This window comes from Manis javanica, chromosome 2, assembly GCF_040802235.1.
Source record: "Manis javanica isolate MJ-LG chromosome 2, MJ_LKY, whole genome shotgun sequence".
Lineage (NCBI taxonomy): Eukaryota > Metazoa > Chordata > Mammalia > Pholidota > Manidae > Manis > Manis javanica.
Window position 1 is genome coordinate 196,602,770 of NC_133157.1, and position 15,028 is coordinate 196,617,797.

Consider the following 15,028-nt stretch of genomic DNA (forward strand, 5'->3'; position numbering starts at 1 on the left):
CCTGTCCCTCTGGCAACACAAGTAGTCTGACCTTTCTGAATTGTTACTCCTGACTTCTCCTGTTTCCATTGCTTTCCCTTCATTCTGAAGCATACAGAATAAATTGTTCTATGTTCAGAAATATTCACTCCAGAAAAGAAATAACCATATATATGTGAAAGAATTCAGAATGCATCTCAATATCTGCATTTTTTTTTTATCTTCAAAATTGACAAATCCTGTTCGGTGTGATGAAAAGACCAAGGGTTTTGAGTTGGGCAGGCCGGGTTTAAATATAACTTTCTCCACTTGCTAGCTCATTTCTGCTTTCTAAATTGTTTCCTCAAATTTAAAAAGTGGATAAGTCTATCACTCAAGTTTGAGATGCTTAAATGAAAGATACTCACAGTCCAAAGCAGTGAACAAGGAAAATCAGTATTTTTCCTGCCATGAAGATGAGAAATGACATAGCAGAAATAAAAATGTCAAATGACTGAGGGAAGTGTTTTCACATGGACTTTAGAAGAAAACAGTTAAAAAATTTAAATAAAAATATAGGAAACAATTCATAAATTGTGTTTTTGCTTACACATACAATCAATAAGAATGCATATACTTATCTTATTTTGTGTTTTTTTACTATCAACAAAATTTTGTTAACTGCATTTAATTTGGCATTTAAAGAGGACTGGAAGTGTTTATAAGAAAGTTGCCTCTTTTATACAAACACCCCTCGCAGAAATAGCTGCTTAGGCAAAGATCACTTGTTTCAAACTCTGACCCATTTTCATAATTTTCATGAAGGCTGGCGATACATCTGATTGACGGCTTCTCTGAGATTTTCTTGAGTACCAACGATAAACAAGCCAGTATAAGAGCCTTTCCAATGCATTTAAGCAGCCAGTACATATTATGACACTGTTGTGGCCTGTACATTTTCAGTAATATTTGGAAATAAAAAGAGAGTTGGAACTTTTTAGGAGAAGGAGAAGCAAAATGAATGGAAAGGCGCTTCAGGGCTGTTTGTGTAATATCGCCTGTGAAATACAAAGGAAACACTTTCTTCTTTGTTATGTCAAAGGGATGATTTTAGACATGGGTTTGAGATGGTGATGCAACGTAGTCAGTATATCCTGCCTATTTTCTCCTTGCATTGTATAGCACTTCAATAAATGGAGCTAATACTATGTATTATGGAGAGTGCTGGAAATTCACTATGGTGCTCATGGACATTCTTTCTTTTAGTTATACCAAGTTAAGTAAAACAATTCATGTTACCCAAAGCTTTTCTATCTCAAGCTTCTAAATTCAGAGAAGATAGAGATTTACACAGATAATGGAAATATTTGGTTTTGATCTTACATTAATAGTCAAAATTTTGAGGTTTAGAAATAGAAAACCCCATAATATGTGTTATATTAACAAATGTTAAATCTGGTTTCTTACACTTTAAATTTTCTTTAATCACCAAGAACTGAGCTTTATGGAGTGAGAAAGGGGATAGGGAGATGACAGTTGTGAAGTAGGATGTTTGTGCAAACATTAAAATAAAATGAATCATCAATGTAATCAATGTGGGGGGAAATGAGAAAAATATAAAATACAAGATTAGATTTGTAGAAGGGCCTAACCTTATAAAGATATATTATTCTACTTAGCTCTTATGTAACAAAACTGGCATTGATCCAATGCCAGTATTTCCTCTTCAAACCACTCATAGATCCCTCTATTGCTCCTTAAATTACAGATTAAAAACAACACACACACACACACACACACAAAAAAAAAAAAACAAAAAACGTAATTTACTTTGCAATAAAGACAAAAATAAGGAATGGAAAATTCTGACTGAATCTGTTATGTTTATTTTTAATTATTTGTTTTCCCTTTGCATGTATTAACCTGGGTAAGTTAGCTCAAGGCTTTTTCCTGTGAGTCAGTAAATGAAGGCACAGAGATTTTAATTTAAATTTGAAGGCATTAGCAAGCCACTGAGGAGTTCTCAGACAGGAATTAACATAGGAATATGTATGTAAGAAGTTCAGTTTGCTCATTGCAAACTGTTATATATCTGTACGAATTCTGTTATAGAACTACATGTGGGATCTTTATTAATACTGGATAAACTAGTTAATATCAGTTGGCTGAACAGATGGGAATGAATAAACACTTTAATTGAAAATTACATGGGAAATTACATTAGGTTAGATCACAAAAATGATGCATCTCATTGGAAAGATTTATGCAAAGTCTCTAGGGTGTTAATCTTTAACCTGTGATAGGATAAAGATTTAATATGTAGGATATGTAAATAAAGGTGTGATAAACTACACTGATATTTCATGAAAAAATAATCCATTGCCTAATTAATTTCACAATAGCCAGATTGCTTTCTTATTATGATCACAGAAGGTGTACTTCAAAATAAAAACTGCATCTTCTTTTAGGGTTGTGACTAGATCTTCATCTCTATAATCTCAAAGTCTAGGCAAGGGCTTGACACACTCTGGCCCTCAATAAGTGACTGATGTCTGAAAGAGCGTGTTGATGAGACCTAGAACTGATACATAAGCCACTGGCTCTTCTGTGGGAGTAAAATCTAGTGACCACTGGCTCTTTCACAACTCCTAGCTCAAATTGTGTCATGGCCACAACATTCAATTCAAAATAATAGTACTCTAATAAAAGACATACTAAACCAAACTTGACTTATATATACATGAAGTAGCACAGCACATAACCTAATATGTCTAACTCTCTTCCTATTTCTTTTGAGGCCTTTGAGAATTTTGCTTTTCAATGAATTTATAATTAATTAAAAGGTAGTCTTTCTAAAATAGGGAGATTTCAGTAATCTAAGCAGCTACAGGTAAAAAGAAGTACTGATCTTCAAATTATTGAAAATGGCTGATTTCTAAGGACTTACACATTGGTAATATTTAAAAATTAAATTCAAATGTCATTTCTGATTTTCATCTATTAATATATTAATGAACACTGCTGAGCTAACATAGATGTTAAAGATTTCCAAGCATTTTGCTAGCAAATTGATTTTCAGAGTTTATGTTTGACCTTCTTTAAAAAGATTTAACAGCTAAAAGAACTCTCAAGTTCTAGTAGGATTTATAGAAGAAAGTTGTTTTTTTTTTCTTTTTAAGCCCTAAAAAGAGCATAAATTCAATAAAGGTAATCATGGGCCTGTCAACATTTCTACTATAAACGTCATTTAAGAGGGTTTATCACCTCCATCGTCTTAGAAACTATGAAGCTGGAAGTTGGCACACAAATCAGCAGCCTGGATGCAAATTTGTTTACAGAAAACATTTGAATCAGTTCAGCTGTTTTGATTCAGACATCAGCCAAAAAACCTTAACTCAGGGTTTCTCCATGTATGTGAATACTGAGTAAATATTTTATGTAGACTACATAGTTCAGTCGGTTAGAGCACAGAGCCAATAAATCCTAGGTACCGTGTTTCATCTCCAGGAGATTCAGTTGTATTTTCTGCCTGTTCTCCTAACTTTGATCCGTTATCTTGAGAATACAGCTTTTAGTAACACAGAACTCAATATAAGAACATGCAGAGAGATCAGCATAAATTCATTATCAACATTTGGGAGAAATTCAAATTACACCTCTAGTAAAAGTTCAAAAGAGTCATTTCTGTATGTGAAAATATACAAAGTTTGAAAATCATTTCTAAAAATTACAAATTACCTGAAATTAGTCTTTTTCACAGTATCTTATTATGTGTTACTAGAATAACAACAGAGCAGATTCATAGTCACTTCTCTATATTAAAATAGTCATAATAAATTACTGCTTAAGATTATATTTTTTAATTATTAACAGTAAATTTCAGGTACCCATTATATCGTAGTGTAAGATAGAATGAAATTAAGAACATTTTTTTCTTCAGATTTCTTTAAAATCAGACAACCTTCATAGGATAAACAAACAAAAAATTAAAAGGTATGTCCATATAGAAAACTAAAATAAATATTTTAGAAATCAAAACAATATCAAACAATAATACACAGCTGATAGTTTTATTAAGTAACTAAATGAGAAAACAAAATGGCTAATGAGAATATGAAAAGCTCCAGAAAAGGCATTTTTATCATTCTTGTGCTTTTCTCTCCCCTCCCCAAAATTATGAAGACTAAATATCAAGTCAATTTTGTTTAAAATTTCAATAAATTAAATTGAGTTAATATAATAATAGGATCAGTTTTAAAGTGGAGAAATTGGCTAACAGTCAATTTTCAACATTAGATAAAATTCTGGAATGCATAATTGTAAGAAAAAGATTTGGAGACAGATTGTAATTGCACCTTTATCACTGACTTCTGCCAACCTTGGAGAAATCTCTATCTAGCTGTTGTAAGATGTGAAACTATTTAAAATAAGGTGGGCTAATTAAAAAGTGTCCAGTGCAATGAGTATATTCCATGAATAATACATATGAGGATATTATTAGGATATCTGAGCTTTAAAATTAAAAATACAGGTCAAAGTAATTTCTCTAAAAATATATCCACAAAGTTTTAATAGTGCAAGTAAGAAACGCTAATTTATGTTGGGAAAATCTGAAGCTCAGAAAGGACAAAAGTACAAAAATACTCAAAAATGCTTGTGTTGCATGTGAAAATACATTTCATCACCTTTATAAGAGAATGCAATATTATTATATTTTCAATATAATATTTTCTTCAATGTCCTCATTTAATTTTTAGGCTATCTTCAGACTACATGTTAAGTTTCTTATTTGCCAGTATTATTACACTTATGTGTTTCTTTACACAGTTACTTCAGGAAGTAGTTTTGAGTCTGGTCAGGATTTGGGGAGGCACAGTGGTCCCTCCTCTTAAGAAGTTTTTGCTCTCATAAGCCAATTAGGACTAAATAAAGAAACTCGTAAGGCGGTACCCAATAAAGAGAAACATGCACCATATATGTGAAATTAAAATAATTTAAAAAATGTTTTACACTCTCTAGCTTGGCATGTCACTTCATTTCTCTGACTTGTCTCCTCTTTATGTAACTACACCTGTACTTTTAACTAGGGTGCAATTATTGAAAGAAGTAGACCATGGATAGAGCTTGGATGTGAATGTGTGTGTAAGAAGCGTCTCTCCTTACGCCCACAAATAAATCTAATGCACGTTCCCTAACTATCAGACACTAGACTCAGCCAAGTTGTAAGAGCTTTCCCATTCTTAAAATCCTGTAGAACCAAATGAAAGATTAAGTTACCAAATGGAACAAATTTATTTGCCAAGGCTTATGATACAATTGATAAACAATCTTTATGCCCAAATATTATGTTATATGTGAAGACTGTAGATCCTCTGCATTCATAAATTTTAAATTTTACTTAAGAGCTAGTAAAAAGAGTTAGGATCTAAGGACTACGTATTTTGATTCAATTTTTTTTAACTTAATGCCCTAAATAGTTTTCTGTCTTATAGTGGCATAGTTAACTTGCGTATTATTGTGCTTTTGCTTCACCTACTGTTGCTTATAAAACTGGAAACTTTCACATCAATCATACAGGATCATTAAAAGAATAAAATAAGGAAACTTAAGTGAAAGATGTTGAAAATTACAAAACTGAGAATTTCTGTATTACTATAATGGTGATTATCTAATCATCAGTGTTAATTTTAGCCTTTCCTTTTAATTAAATTATCAAGGTTTCAGTTTTCCTCTTAAAAATGAAGAGGTTTAATTAGTGACTTAGTCATTTATGGTTTAAACTTTTAATAAGTCTATGAGCTTCTGAATCTATTATCATTTTAGATTTCACTCAGCAACTAGCTAACCATGTGATCCTGGAAGGTCATTGCACCTCTTTGGCCTCAGATAATGTGGATAATTTAAAAATGGAGATAATAATCTATACATAGGAGATAACAGCTATCTTACAAGATGGTTGTTAGGATTCGGAGCAGAAACTTTAGGGAAAGAGCCACTGTTTAAGAGGTAAATGGTACACTTTATATAATGGACTTAGTACAGGATTTCCCACATTTAGAAAAAGAAAAGACATATCAAAGAATTCTATCCTGTTATCATTTCCCCAACAAAGTAAGGTCTTATATCCTCTCCACATATGAAGCCCATGTGAGAATTCTGGAGTCAACCCAATAGATTTGTTTAATGGAAAGCAGAAGCATAGCCTTTGTTTTTTCAGTGTTATTTTGGATTTAATAAATCCACTTCTGCATAGTCAATTTCCATTTATAAATTTCCTTTCAAAGTGGTATCAAGCTATATTTTTTAAATTGTCATAATTTAAAAACACCCTCACATCACTTTAAACTATATAATCATAAATATTCCTTTAAAATCTGCCACCATTAAACAAAAGAAGGAAAGACTTTACAATCTTGTGTATTACAAACTCAGCTTTCAAGAGAATCACTCATTACTTTTTATATATTTTAGTCACTTTCTGAACAGTTAAGTACCTCAAACTTAGTAGCACTCATTATTGTGGAAATTTCATTCCCAAATTTTAAAAGATTTTAAAAAATATTTCACGTCATTCAAAGATAAACCCTTAATATTATTGATTGTTTTTGTGCACTATTAATATTTATAAAATGTACCATAATTCATAAGGTCAGGTTTTGAATGAAACTATTGCCTTATATAGATTATGTGAGAGAAATGTACAGAGGTAAATGCAGATGAGAGAGAATGCATAAATCTTATGTTAATATAATTTAAACATATTAAGAATATGAAGAAAATAAAGAACAGATTTTCTAAATTTGAAAGAATTTAAATAAGAAATTGTCTGGATTGTAAAATAAAACAAGAATTATTTTATAATTATTTTATTTTATTTCTTTATAGAAACAAAATAATAATTACTCTTAAAATAAGAAGTACTATCCTTCAAAGTTCTTATGATACATGAGAAATATCAATGTACTGATTTTATTTTTATAGACATTTAATATGAATAGTTTACTGAAGGCATGATTAGTTATTTATTGATGTACATATTATATCAGTCTTAAAATATTTTCATACACAACTGCTTTTGTTCTACAAAACAAGTAGTTAAAATTTTTTTAAAAATTTAACACAAAACATGTAATCCTTATTCTTATATGGTACTAATTAACATATGATTCTTATATATTAACTTTTTCTGTTGTCTTCGTCGGTGCCATCTGAGAAAACTCTGTAGTAAAATTTATAATATATAGTAGAAAGAGAGTTGAACTCGAGTGTCCAACTATCTAGCATAAATTCTGGAGCTAATGATCTTTATAACCTAGTAAAAATCACTTATCCTTTCTAAATGCATGTGCACTTACTGTATAAAATATGAGCAGTGAACTAGCTGATATTTAAGAACTCTTCACCCCTGTAAATATCATGATGTGTGACAAGAAGAATTAACAAATTCAGTAAGTACAATAATCAACCAATATTAAAATAAATCAACATTGGAATACACAGGATGAAATTAGCCCAGAGCAGGAGTAACATTTTAAGCAACCCTGATTCATGGAGCTATCACCTGAAGTAACTGCATATGGGTGATAAGCAGAAATTTCAAGAGTGTTTCTCCAGTGTATTATAGCCTGGGAGCTTAGCCAAAGTGAAATAATAGCTAGTGATAAGATGCTACAACTTTTAATTTACTGCTGTGGACAAGTTACATCTGTTGGTGTTAGGGATGAAGTATGTGGGAGCTCATACTGGCTTTGCATATGGAAGTGTATTTTGATAATACTGTTAACTACTAGTGTCAGGCACTATGTATTGTGCATGTATTTTCTCTCTCTAGGCCTAATGATATTCTGATCTCCTTTTTTTATAGACAATAAAACTGAATCTTAGGAAAGTTGAGTTGCTAGTACAAAAATCACTGCTGGCAGTATTATTATTTGACTTCAGGTCTTGGTGACTTCAGAGCTCTTGCTCTTTCAGCTTTTCTGTAGTGGTTCTCAAATTTTAAAACTCATCAGAATTACCTGGATGACTTTCTAAAAACACTAATGTCTATGCCCAATTACCAGGGCACCTGTTACAATAGGTCTGGGTATGGGAACCTGAAAATTCATATTTCTAACAAGTTTCCAGAGGATGCTGATGCTATTTGTTCAGGAATACTGAAAATCACTGCTGTGAGAGCTTTTAAGAGTCAACAGAAAAATATTGTGATATCTAATACCATATGATTAACATTGATATTGTTATCCAATTTACAAGGTATAAGATGCACATGCTAATGTTGTAAATTAAGGTTTTTTTAAAAAGGAGATTTGATATTTCAAATTGGGTTGTGGGCAATAAGTTGTGATTATACAGAAAATCTTCATCCTTAGGAATTCTCAACCAGCACGAAACAATAGTTTATCAAAGGCCTGATGGCACGAAATGCATTTGATGTCTGCAAGACTGGAGACTTGAGAGAAAGGAATGTGACCATCAGCACTTAAGCCACGAATACTGGAAGGTATTCCTGATGAGAATGAGAACTTTTATAAGGGGCCTAATTCTGAGAAAATCTTGTACACATGGAAACTGATCTCCCTGGAAAGTACCATGAATCACTCACTCTGAGAGAGAAAAGATGAATTTAGTAACAAGAGTGTCTGTTCGCTGTCTTCCTTACCTGACCTGATTCAAAATCCAAATCAGAACTGCCATTGTGTCCCTAAACTACACTCTTCTTTGAGGAGTAAAAGGAAAGGAAGAAAGAGATAGAAAGAGAAGTTAGTGTTAATGTACACTTAGATGAAATGAAACGGCCCTAAGTTTTATTTGTATCTCACACATTTTTCCTAATCTTTTCATCTGCAATCATTTTATTTCTAATCTCCCAAACATTGGAATATGAAGTATATAATAGCATGTTTTCTTAAATAGTTACATTGCCTAAAGTAACAGGTTCAGCAGACATATTGCATAGTGCTTCCCAGTTGTTTTCCAAACTGGACAAAATATTGAAGGTATGTGATATCTTGAAGCCCTTTCTGGAGACCCTGATGTCAAGTAGAAGAAAGTCATCTCTTGGGACACAGGGAGAAGTATAACACTTCTCACTTGTGATAGACCTTTACTGTATTTAGAACCATATACAGATGCCACTTGCTACTGCTTTATTTTTTCACTATTTCTGCAGACACCAAATTGTGTGTGCAGAAAAAAGTCACGTACACCCAGTATCTATTCAGCTCCCCCACAAATAGTAATGCTAATTAATATAATGAACAGTGATAGCAACTGAATTAAGTCTGTGCTCCTGGAAATAATTCTACCCATTTTCTCCTTGAAGGGTCCCAAAGGGGCTGGCATCAGGTTTTTAGGAGACTGAAAACTGCTCCTTAATTATTTCTGCTTACACAGTCATCCTGCACTGGCTTAATGCAGCTTCCAACCCCACTCCCAACTCCACAGCACCCAAGACTTGGAAGAATACGGTGCTGCAAAATGACATTTCAGAACGATTTAAACAAGGTAACAGTCCAGAAGTTCAGCTCAGAATTCTGGGAGCTATTCAAGCCTTTTCAAGGCGGTAAATAGGGTTGACTTAGCAACTCGGCGGTGCAAAGCCTCCTCCAAAGGCTCCGTGTTCCGGTAGAAGAGAATCCGCCTGCTCCCTGAGTTGATCTTCCTTTCTTTCTTTGGTCTCCCTGCTTCATTATTATTCTGCAATGCGCTGCGATCCCCACGCGTGTCCAGCTTTCAGCCCTCAGTTGGCCACTATACGGCGCGGGCGGGAGGGGACCGACCCCTCGGCGACCGAGATGACCCTGTGCTGTTCCTTTTTTTCTGTCCCTCCCCCTAGGGTCCCAATAAGCCCTTTTGGCTCTTGAACCTGGAACTGCGCTACTGCTTGCCTTTCCCTCGCCGAGGAGCTGGGCAGCAGAGGCGAGAGAACGTAGAGGAGCAGCTGTCACCATTATTGATTCCATGAAGAGTTTTGAACTCCCGGAGTGCCCGTTAGAGGGGAAATTGTTTGAGGGAGGACTGAGCTGCGGTCAGTTTGGGGAAAGGGCGTTTTCTCGGCACCTGCAGGGGAACACGACTCAGCAGTGGTACCCGCACCATCCACCATCTAGAGTCCTGGGCACGCAAACGCTGTTTCTCGCCACACGTTTCCTCCTCGGACACGCACGCGCGCACACACACATACACACTCACACACACTCAAAAGCACACTCTCTCCGAGCCCCCCCCTGCGCCCACCCCCGCTTCCCAAAGGCTCCTCCGTGTCAATCCATGCGGACCTCGTCCTCCTCCCAGCAATGCACACACACACACACACACACACACACACACACACACACACACACACACACACACACAGGAACCCACACACTCACACACACAAGCACAGGCACGCACACTCCACAGGCCAAGTCAGGCATAGCCAGGCACTCAATTTAGACCGCGGGTGGTCCGTGGAAATTTCAGGAGGTCTGGCCTTCTAGAAGAAATCAATATTCTCAGAGGAAACAGATGAAGGGAGGCACACCCGTCCAAACTGCAGCGGGAGAGGGACCCCGCACTCAAACACAAAGGTTGCCTCCCAGCAGGTGTCTCACTCCTGCTCACCCCAAAGGAAGGGGGCTAAGCTCAAGGATGGTGGTGATGATGGTGGATGTTTTAATTTTTTTTGCTTGCCGTTTTTACTGTTTTGTAAAGACATTAGCCCATTCTAATCCCCTTTGAAAATGCCCCTCAAGAAACGACATGTATTTTCCTGACCTGTCAGGTCAGATGGTCGCTTTGAGGGCTGGGAGGGAGGGCACTCGAGGGCGGCAGAGACCTCCAGGCACGGCCATCCGGCATCGGTAAAGGTGCTAATGAGAGCAGGGACCACGCGACTCTTTAGAGTAGTAATTAGCTGGAGGAGAGGGCTTGAGCACCACCCTCTTCCAAAAGAGCTCTGTGGCCGGAGTCCCAGAGCACGTGGATCCTTCTCGAAGTACAGGGTCCTGCTAGAAGCCCCGGAAGCACGCTCTGGTACCGGTGAGGGGCGCGGGACCCTGGCTCCCACCTGCTGTCGACCGAGGTCAGTGTTTTCTGTGCCTAAGCTGCGGGGTTGGTGTGCTCCCCCGGGATCTCCGAGAAGGAGTGTGGAAAGGCACCCCCGAGTGTCTGTTTGCGTGGGCGGGACATTTAAGCAGGATTTGGAAATTCACAGTTTCCATGGGTGAAACCTAAACAGACATGCTGCAGCTGTAGGCTGCATTTCAGAAACCTCTACCCGTGTGTGTGTGTGTGTGTGTGTGTGTGTGTGTGTGTGTGTGTGTGTGTGTGTGTTCAGCTTGAAATGACATGCATCAGGTCTAAGCAGCCCCCACTCCACCCCACTCCCCAGTTTGGGGCTCTCTGCGCCTTTTGTATCAGCTGATGACAAACAAGATAAAAATGCCAAGAAAAGCTCGGCTCCTTTACAACCCCTCTGGAGCGGAGCGGTTCCGGCCTAACCCCGAAGGCCACTTTGCCTTCTGCTCTGAGGCGTTTCCTCCCACTGAGCCTCTTTGTCATGGACTGCTGTTGCAGACTGAGCTGAGACGGTAGAGGGACGGAGAGCGTGGGCAGAAGGTGGCCGATTGTGAGACCCGGACTTCCTGAACCTCCACACTAGCCTACATTAGCACCTAAAAAGCCCTTAAAATGACTCCCCATTTTGAGCTTCCTCGTGGGCCTGGGATTCCAGAAGAAAGTGTGCGAGACAGCAGGCATAGACACTGGGAAAACAACATGTGAGCCATTGCAGCAATCTAAGTTTTAGGGGAGGCATGAGACTTGAGTGAAATTAAAATAAGAAGGGGAAGGAGAAACAATACCAACTGTCTAAACTGTGGCATTTCCCTTCTTATAGGGAGCAGGTCAAAAGCGTCAGCCAATGTAACTTTGTTTCTTAGAATTTGAGGCCAGCGTTCTAAGTTGTAAAATATAGGAGCTGTCTTCCAAGGGGCAAGTGAGAATGAGGAACCTTATTACTATTTAAAAACATTTTTTTAGAACTGTCTGTAGAAAAATTGATTTTGGACGGTACCAAAGCAGAGTGTGACACACTACTTCTTCCCAATGTCCCCCAAACTGGGATATACTCAGTGAAGACCCATTATTTCAGTCCAAAGTCCGGGAGCTGTGAGTAGAAGAGCGGGGTCCCGTTTCCCATTGCCACTCGGCGCAAATAACGCTCAGTTCCTTTCTATCCGCGCGTCTTTTTCTGAACATACGGTAGGTGCGGGCAGGCTGCCTGTAATCCCGGGCGGCGCGGCTCCGTGAGTCAGGCCGGCTGGCTTCGGAGACTCCCTCCCCCACCTGCCCCTCGAATGTGTTTTGGCTCAACAGGTAACACACGAAAACTCGCACTTAACCCCCGGTCATCCTCTACCAGGAACCACCCAATTCCCCCGCACCTCCCCAGGAGCTGTGGCGGTCTCCCTGCGCCTCCTACCCCCGAGCGCGGAGCGCGTCCAGCAGGAAGCCCCAGGGCCGCCCGTTATCCCCCGACTCCCATGGCAGGCGGACTCCGCACGAATGTGAGGCTTCGCGCGCGGCGAGCCCGCGACGGAGTTGCAAACCCCTTGGAAGCAGCCCGAGTCGCATTTTGGGCTCTAGGAAGTGCAGTTACGCAGCGTAGGACAAGCGTTTTCCTGTAGAGCTGCGCTGAGGCTCCAGGAAAAAAAAAAAATCAAGCTTTAAGAAGCAGGGTGGGATTGCAAGACAGTTGCTGCTATAGACACCACGGGCGACTTTTTGGCATTTCTGGGTGTAAATTAAAATTCGAGGCATGCCACTCATCGTTGGTCCTAATAGATGGAGAGGTAATCCCTCCAGCTCCCTCCACCCAAAACATGAATTATCATTTCCACTGAATGCAAATGGGCCGCCTTCTGTGGGGGGACAGCCAGCTGCAAGCTGGACAATAAACTGTTTCATGCAGACGCGGCCCGATTGCGGTTCAGAGAGTCACTCCTTTACACAGGAAGAAACATCCAGTTTGTGTTGACAGCCGTGGCGCGCCAGGGCCAAAACACCCCCATCGCCCACCCCCCGACACCCAGACACCGGGATGGGAAACTAGTTTCACTGAAAATGACATCCATCGCGTCTCTGCGAGCTGCCATGAGTATGGGGAGGTGATTGTTCAAAAATGATGGCATGAGTCATAAACCTCCTGAGTATTCTTTGCAGCAATTAATGGGCAGCGGCGTGCAGAAGTTGTGGAACAGAGCTGGGGATCTATTTTCTCCCGAGGACAGCTCTCCTTCTGATGATCCTGTCTGTCCCTTGCTTTCCTGCTTAGAAATAAATGTTACATCCCTCCTCTACCCCCCTTGTCTGTGCATGTGACACTCATTCTACCTGTCTGAACGTTAAGACTTGCTGGGGATTTTCTTTCTGGTCGTCAGCTAATGACTTTCTTCCTATCTTCATTCATCCCCAAAGGTGGATCGTTACACTTCATGGCATCTCAAACCATTTTAAAGCCTCATTTTAAGCCAAACCTCTACCACAGGACCTAGGGACGCTCCCCTATCATTTATCAATGCAAAAGAACCCATGTAGAAATAATTCACATGCAGACATTTATGTTGGGGGGATGCTTGGAAGACCCCTGTGCCCTTATGCATTTAAAATCAGCCCATTTCTGGCATGTCGGTAACTTTCCTACCTGAAAGGGTAAAGAAAAAAAGCATTTACACGAGTGTGCTTGATATAAATATTCCAGCCAAAGCATCAAACCTCACTGGTTTGACTAGAAATCAAGGTAATCCTCACAACCAAGGAAAGTCTTGCAGAAGAATTCTGCCTTGGGTATCCACTAGTTAGAGGCTATAGGAATCAACTCACGTATTCGTTTGAGCATACTGCAAGAATATTTATTGAGCACAAGCTCAATCACTGCATTGAACGCCAAATCTGGCAAGCAAAATGCATTTCCTATCTGAGCCGGAGGGAAAAGAGCTGTGAATCAACTCCTTTTTCAGTATTATTATGATTATTTTATAGGTGCGAATTGCAAAGTAAGCTACCAGCCTGTCTTCTGGCGACAAGTCAGCTCACCTCCATCCTAAGCAGAGGCGACCCCCGAAAGCAGACCTACCTTTCACACAAGACACCGTCAATAAAAAGACGAGGTTCCAAAATGTAAATCCACTTTTAATTCCCATTTTCTTCATCAGGATGAAGTCAAGGCGGCCACATTTAGCGCATTTTCTTGTGCCAGGCTCCCGGGGTTTGGATTCCTTTGCTCGGCTTTCCCTTTTGCGGATCCCTTTCATATTATTCGCGAGCTCCTAATTCCTTCTCCTCAGCCCGGCGCCGTGGAGCTGTTGCTGTTTTCGGTGCGCGGTCACAGCTCGGAGTGAATGGTGTTTCTGGGATACCACAGCAACCTTGACGAGGACTCAACCATCTCTCCAACGGGGGCACAAAGTCTCCGCTACTCTGCTTTCTGTCTTTTCTTGTGCGTATTTTCCCCTCCACCAAAATCTACCTCAATTCTGGCTCGTTATAGCAACCACCAGAAACCACTAGTAAGCCTCTTAAAGCTTAGCTCTGCTCTCTGACAAACTCCCCACAATATCTGAAATGAAGGGGCTTTTTTTTTTGTCCCCGAATAGACCAGTTCTGCCTGTAAAAGCAGCCCAAGGAATATTATGTTAGGGAGCTCTCCATTGCAGCCTGTGAATACAGAAACATGTTGAAGGAATATTTTAATCGGATGCTGCGTGTTGCTTTGGGGGAAACTGTGATGATAATGAATCGGGTTCCATCGATGCCCACGTCGTTATAACGGGACATGTGTTACTACTGTAGTTGCAGTATATTTCAGGCAGGCGTCACGCATTTATTATCCTGTGATTTAATTGGAAAAGGAGGTCACAGAGAAGAATATATTTGCACACATTCATTTACATATTCAAATACCAACGTGTGAACCTATACATTTTTAAAAATGATTTGGTAAATCATTTCATCCGTGACCAAGGCGGGGATGAGGTGGGGAGGAAGCATTTGCCCCAATAGTTCAACCTTTCAGACTCCTTAC

General features: G+C 39.0%; 1 protein-coding gene across 5 annotated transcripts in view; it reads right to left on the bottom strand.

The window, feature by feature from the left end:
- CSMD3 (CUB and Sushi multiple domains 3) overlaps positions 1 to 14,740 on the bottom strand; it is a 1,174,595-nt gene extending 1,159,855 nt beyond the window's left edge. For all 5 annotated transcript variants that reach the window (XM_073229983.1, XM_073229982.1, XM_073229981.1 and 2 more), the window contains exon 1: positions 14,081 to 14,740. In XM_073229983.1, the coding sequence (XP_073086084.1) occupies positions 14,081 to 14,258 (178 nt within the window). In that variant the 5' untranslated portion in view covers positions 14,259 to 14,740. The remainder of the gene's footprint in view (positions 1 to 14,080) is intronic.
- Between the last annotated feature and the right edge of the window lie 288 nt (positions 14,741 to 15,028).